Source organism: Vigna angularis, chromosome 1, assembly GCF_016808095.1.
Source record: "Vigna angularis cultivar LongXiaoDou No.4 chromosome 1, ASM1680809v1, whole genome shotgun sequence".
Classification (NCBI taxonomy): domain Eukaryota; kingdom Viridiplantae; phylum Streptophyta; class Magnoliopsida; order Fabales; family Fabaceae; genus Vigna; species Vigna angularis.
The window spans coordinates 28,244,028-28,253,403 of NC_068970.1; the positions used below are offsets into that span (position 1 = coordinate 28,244,028).

Here is a 9,376-nt window from a genome sequence, read left to right on the forward strand (position 1 = left end):
AAGATTATCTTGAGTGGATTTTAATGATTCTCACAATGGCCATTGGAAAACTGTTCTTCAAATGGACTCCCTTTATGTACATTAGAGAAAACACAAACTCAAACGCTCTAGCGTGTCTATATGTTTTTCTAAAATAATTATCATAACCTAAAAAATGTTAAATAGTAAAGACAAATTGTAGAAAAAAATGTCTATACTAAAAACAATAATTAGAATTGATTATATTAATATTAAAATAAAAATAGTAATCTAAAATCAGAATTATTACGAAAACAAAAATAAAACTGTACAGCGCAGGTGTTCTTGTGAGATTGGTATTTCAATACGAAATTTCCAATGTAATAAAAAAAACATCACCCACTTAAAAAATATAGAACAATATATAAATATATAATTGACAAAAGCTACATGTGAGAAATTTTATCCAATATTGCATCACCAATAATTTATAAGAAAAACAACTTAATTATAATTATTCACATTAAATTTCGTTAAATTCAAATAAAAATAAAATGTTTTAATAAAAAGTATTCCAAAAAGTACATATTTAGAAAATGATGGAATCTCTTCATAAAATGATTGCATGTAATCTTCGGTTTTTATTTTCTTAATAAAATGCGGTAGGAAAAACAATATTTGTCCCTAACCTGCACTTCTCCAATACATAGGGCTAAAATTTATTAATATATCATAATGGCCATTGGAAACGAGGATTCACGTCCTCGCAAAACACAGGACCACTGATCACCGGTAACCAATCATTTATCCAAAAATCAAAGATAAACCAACAAATGATTCCATGTACCAAATGCAAGACATAATTAAAATCAGTGTTGAAGTATCCTTCAACCAAAAGAAGGTGGTGCACCACAAACCAAAAGTGTCTAATCTAAAGAAACAAACTCAACCTGAAAACTGTATGAAAGCCATTGCCGAAAAAAACAATCCATCATTGCTAAGTAAACTCCAAAATAACCTTAAGAAACAAGGTTGTCATTAAGTGATAAAGAAGCCAACTGATCAGCAGCACCGCCAGCCTGCTGCTGCTGGGCAACATTCCTTAGAACATCCATCGCCTCAGCCACCTTTGCTTTCAGCGCTTCTGGTGACTCGAGCAAATGCAGAACTTCAGTCTGGTCCATCTCAAGAAGCATGCCTGTGACTTTTGCAGCATTATCAGGCTCTAACTGCTCCACAAGGGGGTAAAGATTCTCACCCAGCATCTACAAATATATAACCAACAAAATATAGTTACAAATAGGACAAGGTAGTGGATGATGTTTGGGCACATCCAAACTACATAAACATTAGAGGGAGTGAAAAGCTAACCGTCCTCTGCTGCTCTGGAGAAGCATTAGCCAGAGCCGATGCCAAAGCCCCAATAGGAATTTGCTGGGAGAGCGACGCATCACGAAGTGGCATCCCACCCACATCATATGGAACAGAAAACATACCCCCAGCAACCCCAGGCATAGGAACATCAGGCATGCCCCTGCCAGGAGGATATCGATAGACACGTCCCCTAGGAAGCATCTGCCAATCTCAAAATTATCAGGTAAATGCTCTCTATAAACAAGATAGATGATCCACAAAATTATGAACAAAGAATTGCACCAACCTGCTGTGGCATCATTGGAACTGGCTGCTGGGACTGCTGGACTGCACGCCTTCCACCAGGGCGCTGGCCCTGTTGTCCCTGCTGAACCATTGGCACAAAGAAATTTGGCACAGGAGCTGCACCTGGCCTCATACCAGGCACAAGTTGTTGTTGGTAACCAAATCCGGCCTGAGAAAATTTTTCATGGTCAGATAGGAAAATGATCATGAAATTACTCCATGGAATAAAATAAGTGTAAAATAACAAGCATCATTCAAGATTCCATCAATTTATGTCTATGTAGATAGACAGATTAGAAGAGATTACCTGGGAAGGAATGATAGCAGGAGGGCCTTGGCCATAAAATATTTGTTGACCAATACCTGGACCACCTGGAGGATACATTGGCACACGAGGACCAACAGATGGTGGCATTCCAACAGGTCGCATTTGAGCAAACTGAGCCTGCATAAAGAAATTATTCCAACATGGAAACATACTTACAGGAACAAATTCAATAATGAAATACAGTGTAAACCTAGTCATAATTGAATTTATAACCATTTGCAAAGCACAGCAACATAGTCTGTGTCATTGATCTCAGATAACCTGAATTATCCAAAGGAAATATAGTTGACACAAAGACAATTATTCAAACAACCCACACTAAGCTCCAATTACAATTATCATTATTGCAAGATTATTTGAAAGAAATGGAAAAAAGATTGTGTTCATGCATGAACTAGAGAAGACAGAGGACCGCAAAGATTTAATCCAGCATCGTTAATACATAATTCCAGCAACAGATATAAGTTGAAATAAGATCAGCCATTTAAAATAAGCCATACCTGCAGTCTAGCTCTTCTATCTTCTTTCCTTTGGGCTAGAGTCACATACAGAGGTTTACTTACCACCATTTTCCCATTCATCTCAGAGAGCTACCAAAAAATAAAGCAAACCAAAAATCATCTTCAAACTAATATAACCATGTATTATTACTTTCAAGATGAATATAACCTACGACTTACTGCTCTAGATGCCTCCTCAGGAGTTGAGAATGCAACAAATCCAGATCCACGACTAACGCCATTTGGGTCCCTCATAACCTTTCAAGTGTAGAGCACTTAATACACACTATATAACAAACAAAGATTTAGCGTCAAGCCAATTATACTACGTACCTTGCAAGAGGTGATGGTACCAAAAGGGGAGAACAGCTCCTTAAGTTTATCATCACTAATGCTATCATCCAAATTTTTGACATACAAGTTTGCCCCTTGATATTTATCAGCAGCTTCTTTCATGCTCTGCTCAAATCGTTGTTTCAATTCATTCTCCCTTTCAGATTTCTTCTGAGCTTTTCCAACGTACCATTCCTTATCATCAAATTTTTTGCCATTGAGAGCCTCAACAGCCCTAGCAGCATCATCAGCATTCTCAAAATTCACAAACCCAAAGCACTTTGATTTCCCATCTCCATCCCTCATCACTACAGCACTAGTAATAGTTCCAAATTCACCAAAAATTGTCTTCAATTCATCATCACTAGTCGAATCTGCTAGATTCTTTACAAAAACATTATTGAATTTTGCCTTGTCAATAGCAGTCTCTCTCTCTTGCTTGCGAAGGAAGGGTCCCACATACACTTGCTTATCATTCAACAGCATACCATTCAGCTTCTCTATGGCTTTTTGGGCAGATTCCTCATTATCAAACTGAACAAAACCATATCCTTTTGATTGCCCAGATGAATCCGTTGCTACCTTGCATGAAAGGATATTCCCAAATGTAGAGAAGGTATCATGTAATGCCTTGTGGTCAATTGCCCTATCCAAATTCTGTAACAACCCACACATTGAAAGAAAAGAAATGAAAATGACAGTACCAACTAGGGCATGTAATATAGAGCTTAGCACAAATCCCTGTTACCAAACAATCCAAGAATTTATACCTTGATAAAAATATTTCCTGCCCCACTTTTCCGGATACTGGGATCACGATGTGAATACATAATTCGGATGGGCTTGTTGTTGAGAGGAGTGAAATTCAGAACATCTAATGCTCTGGCAGCTGACAGGCATGAAAAATGTCAGAAATGTCACAACATCTATATATCAAACAAGGGGGAGGAACTTATGGTTATCACAACATGAACAGAACAAGAGAAAGTATAATTGAAGCATAGGAAACTACGAGGAGCAGTTCACTAACACCAAGTTTATGGGACTAGAGAGCCAAAAGAACAACTGAAGAATCAAATCATGATTATTTATGATAGTGATAAATTATGAAAACACATCTGATGTAGAATGGCCTTGGCCATTCAGCAAATAACACAAGGGAGTATAGTAAGAACAGAACTACCTCAGAATATTTAAATCATGCATCTGGCGATTAAAATGATGATAAATATATCTTATTTAGAACGAGCAGAATCATCAAAAGATCAACTTCTAAGAAATGTATGATATGATGTGACTATATTACCCAATCAAAATAATACCTAATTATTATACAGTATTGTGCTCTATAAAATGCAGAGATGCTCTAGAAATTCTAGAAGCAGATTACCAGATATTTGGGATAATTATAAGCAGATTACCAGAAGTTGATTTAAGATGACCATTAACCCAAGATAGAGGATAAAAAAAATAATATCAGATGATGAACAGAAGAGAAATTAAAAATCCATTTTGTGCTGATCCATCAATTTACAACTAGAAACTGTTCAAGTTCTCTACAATATATCCAACCAATATGAACAAATCAGGCTAGAGAGTATTCTCACAGTGGGTAAGATACACAAACATCCAATCTCTCGCATTTTAAATCTTATTAAAAATTATTTATGAAACTGGCTTTGGATACTTTAGGTTAGCAAAACAGTAGCTAACACAAGGACTTGGAGAGATTCCAAACACATTAAGATAACTCAGATAGTTTTAACTACCGCAAGATTCATACTGCAACTATTAGATTAGCTCATGTTTTCAGAAAAGCATCCATTTACGTAAAGAAAATATGTGGGGTTATATTAAATTCATCCAAGCAGGGAAAATGCCTTTTGACTGATATTTTCAATCATAGATAAAAGAATGCACCCTTTTCCCAAACAATTTGATACACAAAGATTTGCTTGAGATATAGTATGCAAAGTTCTTTTCCCGACGGAAGTTTGTCCTTTTATAAAATAAGATTCCATAAGCAGGCACCTATCAGCGTGCATACCATACCTGCTCGCAACATACATGATCAACTTTAATAGTGATAAATCTCACCACAAAAGTTACAAACATCAAAATAGACCTACTTCACAAGAAGCTCTTGCGATAAAAGAAATTAAAGGCATACCACATTAATTAATATAACAATAACAATTCTTCATAAAGTAAATACGGTAATAAATTCTCCAGCTGCTTTCACGGTATTAAGTTTCGTCCCCACTTATTCAGTTACACCAGAACAAAGCAGTATATATAACTATTAGCAGGGATCGATTTCCCCCGGAGAACTAACACTAATACAGTTACAAGTCAAACCAATATTTAAAAGAAATTATTAGGGTCTTAAACAAGGTTAAAAAGCAGTTTATAAAAAAATCTAATAGCTTTAATGAATCTCCACGAGAGAACTAACACTGACACAGTGACGAGTCAAGGCATAATTTAAATCCAAAATTAGGATCTAAAACAAGGTTTTCAATGCTCCTGCAATAGTGCCGGAAATTGTGAACATATCCTACTAATGTGACCACAATTACGGCACTGTTGAATCTGAAATCAGGTATAGGACTTCTATTTAAAACCAATCCATTCATTAAGAAATAAGATTAAGCAATCAAATTTCATCATCAAATCAATAGGAAATTATACAAATAAAATAGGAAAGAAAAAGCCACAATCCAATGCACACACACCAGTAAGAGGAACTATACACAAAAAATAAACTAACCATCTTGGGGGTTGCTATAGTTGACATAGCCGTAACCGAGCGATCTTCGGCTGGTCAAGTCCCTGCAAACCCTAACAGACACAACTTGGCCCAATTGACTGAACAGGTCATAAAGCTGTGAGTCCGTGACGTTGGGGTCGAGATCTCCGACGTAAAGCGATGTCGTAACGAACTGGTTTCCCCCAGCAGCAGCAGCAGCACCGTTGGGACCGGGCATCGCATTCTGAGGCTGAACCTGAACCTGAGCCATCTCAAGCAAAAATAACAACAACTACACAAAAAACAAAAACTGAATTTTTCTTTTCCCGAAAAGAAATCCCTAATTTCCCTTTTTTTTCCTTTTTTTCTTTTTTTTTCTCTTCCCCCTCCTCTTGTTATTGGGAACAATAAAACCCTAGGAAGAACAGAAAAGCTAGCTAAACTCGGGTAGATGCACGAACGATAACGCAGACTTGAGAGAAACTCTCAATTTTTTTTGTTTTGTGTGTGAGAAGGCGAGGAGAGGGAAGGGAAAAGAGAAACGGGGGTGGATGCGAGGCGGATAAGGAGTTGCCGCCGGCGGAAATCACGGCGGCGCGTGAGGGTAGGGGGAGAATTGAAATAGTGAGGTAAAGAGAGAGAAAGCGAGAGAGCAGCAGATACTGCGCTGGAAAAAGGAGTGAGAAAGGAAGAGCGAGAGAGAGGTTATAGGTAAAAGCGATGTGGGTAAACCCTAGCACAATCCAGCAGAGAGATCTGAACCGTTGGATGAGTGAGGAGGTGGGCCCAGGCAGGGATGCGAAGGTGGATAAGGATTGCGAGAGCAGAAAGGAGAGACGAAAGATGAAGAATCTTAGGTAACTGGTAGAAAGAGAGAGAGAGAGTGAAGAGTGATGATTTACCGCACAACTCAAAACAGTTACACAACAGTGACGGGCCAACTCAAGCTGTTTAGTTCACACTACCCTCTATTTAATTCCTTTTTTCACTTCAAATAAAAATGCACCCTAATATTTTTTGTTTAATTAAATATTTTATTTACTTACAATGAATGTTCAATTAATTCCTAGGCGGTTACTTTTAGCTTGTTAGGGGTCCTAAATTTATGTTACTTCCTTGACCGAAAAATTCCTTCGTCCAAATTTAAAATAAGTTTGTTAAAAAAAATAGCCGATTTTAACTCTACGTAAACTAAGCTTTCAAAAAGAAAAAAAAATACTTTGTATTAAATATTTTTCGTTTATATAAAAGTATTTATTGAAAAATCTATCAATGTTTACCTGTGAAATGGGAACTAATGAATCTCTCTAGAATTTTTATTTTTGTAAGAAGATAATTTTTGGGTAATGTTGCCAAGTTTATTATAATATAATTAATATTTTTGATAAAAAAATTTCTTTAAGTAGTAACACTTTCAAAATACTCGTGGAAGGATATTTAGTGTGTTTTATTGGCTTTCAATTCTAGAAACATATTAAATACCTTTTATGTTATTAATGTAATAAATGTTTTAAAATTTTTTTTTTCCTTTTTCATCTATGGTTTGTTTTACGAGAAGGCTCTTAACAATACCAAAAAAACAAGCATTCTTCGCCTGAAAGTTTCTAATTATTTAAAAATTACATTAATTATTTTTTATTTTAATATAACAATTAATATGTTTATTAAATCTGTTCCATATGTTTAAAAAATTGTAGTTTAAAATATAAATAATAGATCTAATTAGAGAGAAAGTAATGTAATTAATGATGTGTTAGTAATATGAGAACAAATAATATTAAATATGTTAGTGGTTAGATTTTATTAGTGGAGGAAAGAAATGAAACTAATAAACTCTAGAAGAAGAGTTTGAATAGAATTTAAATGATTTTAAGTCTTTGGGAAAGTCAAATGAAAACTTCAATTATATTATTGACAAAATTTTACAAAGTCTTTCCAAGCAATGGAAACCTCAGATCATAGTTCTGCGTACATCAAAGAATCTAGACAGGATGAGTCTAGAGGAGTTGGTAGGGATACTGAAAGTTCATGGGCTCGAGCTTCTTCAAGATGGTTCGATCAAGAAGGAGAAAAACATCGCGCTCAAAGTAGTCAAGAAGACACCCACCAAGGCTCTTAGAACAGACGAGTCTTTTAAGGAGTCAGATGATGATGAACATGAGTCCATGGACGAGAATGAAGAAAATGAAAAGAAAAAGCACAATGTTCAAAATCAGATGTCTTGGATCTGATTCCAAGAACATTACAAGAGATAGACGACCAGAAGATACAACTATCTATTACGAGTGCAACAAACCTGGACATTTCATATCAGAATGTCTCGAGCTTGAAAAGTTGAAGAAGAAGTCAACCAGACCCAGATATGAAAAGAAAAAGATGTTGATGAGCACTTGGGAAGACCTGGACACATCTGACGAAGACACCAAAGTATGCTTGGTTACAGGAAATGCTGAGAGTACATCAGACGACTATGATGACGAGGTAAACTTATCTGATCTACACTCTTTAAAAAATGCATATTATGAACTACTGTCACATTCGTCTAAACTCTCCTGTACATATAAAAATTTGTAATAAACATACATAACTTCTTGCACATAGAAACAACTTAAAAGATAAAGTAGATAAGTCTAGGAATAATGTCAGCACTCTTCAACAAAGATTAAATGGTCTTAGGTTAGAATTGAGTGTCACTGAAAATGAAAAGAAAACAATAAAGGCAGAAGTTAAAACACCTGTGGACACTAGTACAAAAACACCGTATAACATTGGTGTTTTTCAGCCTTTCACATAGAATTCGAGGTCGATGTCATATCGGGAGACGTTAAATTGACGTCGAACATAGAACAATTCGACGTCAAACAAATTAACGTCGAATTTTGTCAATATTCGACATTTTTGGTTTTTTTAATTAATTGTGATTTTTTTTACTACTCTACAAGACCTAAAAAGTAGAAAAAACAACAAATTTCAGTTTTTGGTATTTTATACAGCATGAACTATGAACGTCTAGTGTAGTATCAATAACAAACAACTATAACAAACAACAAACAAGTTCAATCAAACAAACAACAAACAGGTTCAATCAAACAAACAACAAACAGGTTCAACCAAACAACAACAACAAACAAGTTCAACAAAAAAACAACAAACATGTTCAACAAATAAGTTCTTCAAAACGAAAATGAAAACTAACCTTCAAAAGGTGGGTTCGTCTAAAAAAAGTGTTGTCACCAATGAGATAGAAAGCAGAATGCGCCTATGAAGGACAAGAACACGAAAATAATCGGTCAAAACAAACGAAAATCATACCTAAAGTAGTTAATTAACATGCACTTGTAACAAATGAAAGAAAGATTACATGTGATGGTCGTCAAACTTCGTTGCAGAAAAGTTTGAGCAGAGAAGAGGGTATCGCGCGCTAAGATAAAGTGAATGAATTTTCAATCTCCCGCTCAATTTTTTATTGAATTCACTAACCTTTTAATGTCTAATGCTAGGACATTCGACGTTTTATATCCTTTTGACATCTAATTTTAGGGAATTCGACGTCATACGAAAGTACATTTTCACCTTCGCATAGAGCATTTTTTCAAAATTTACACAATATAACAAATTGACGTCGAATTACAATTCTAAATGACGTCTAATAATTGCATTTATTAACAAAAATGCCACCGGTCATTTTTAACGTTGGCTATTTAGTGGTTGGACGTTGAACGCGTGACGTTATACGCTGTTTTTGTATTAGTGGGATAATCCAACAATAGGTAAGGATGTTGAAGTCATTGAATTCCTTAGGCATGAAAACGATACCCTCACAAAAATTCTCAGTAGAACATTTGAGGG

General features: G+C 35.4%; 1 protein-coding gene across 1 annotated transcript; it reads right to left on the reverse strand.

The window, feature by feature from the left end:
- Window positions 1-741: 741 nt before the first annotated feature.
- LOC108342951 (polyadenylate-binding protein 8) lies at window positions 742-6,296 on the reverse strand. Its single transcript, XM_017580894.2, has 9 exons — window positions 5,549-6,296; window positions 3,549-3,667; window positions 2,779-3,435; window positions 2,626-2,703; window positions 2,446-2,535; window positions 1,925-2,062; window positions 1,619-1,786; window positions 1,330-1,533; window positions 742-1,223 (listed from the first exon to the last, which is right to left on the reverse strand). The coding sequence occupies exons 1-9, from the start codon at window positions 5,796-5,798 to the stop codon at window positions 978-980; spliced, it is 1,950 nt and encodes a 649-aa protein (XP_017436383.2). The 5' UTR covers window positions 5,799-6,296; the 3' UTR covers window positions 742-977.
- Window positions 6,297-9,376: the final 3,080 nt, after the last annotated feature.

Coding starts and splice junctions, on each gene's coding strand:
- LOC108342951 (XM_017580894.2), bottom strand. CDS start 5,798: ATGGCTCAGGTTCAGGTTCAGCCTCAGAATGCGATGCCCGGTCCCAAC. Junction 3,436..3,548: donor CAGGAAATATTTTTATCAAG/GTATAAATTCTT, acceptor GGGTTGTTACAG/AATTTGGATAGGGCAATTGA. Junction 1,787..1,924: donor CTGCTATCATTCCTTCCCAG/GTAATCTCTTCT, acceptor AAATTTTCTCAG/GCCGGATTTGGTTACCAACA.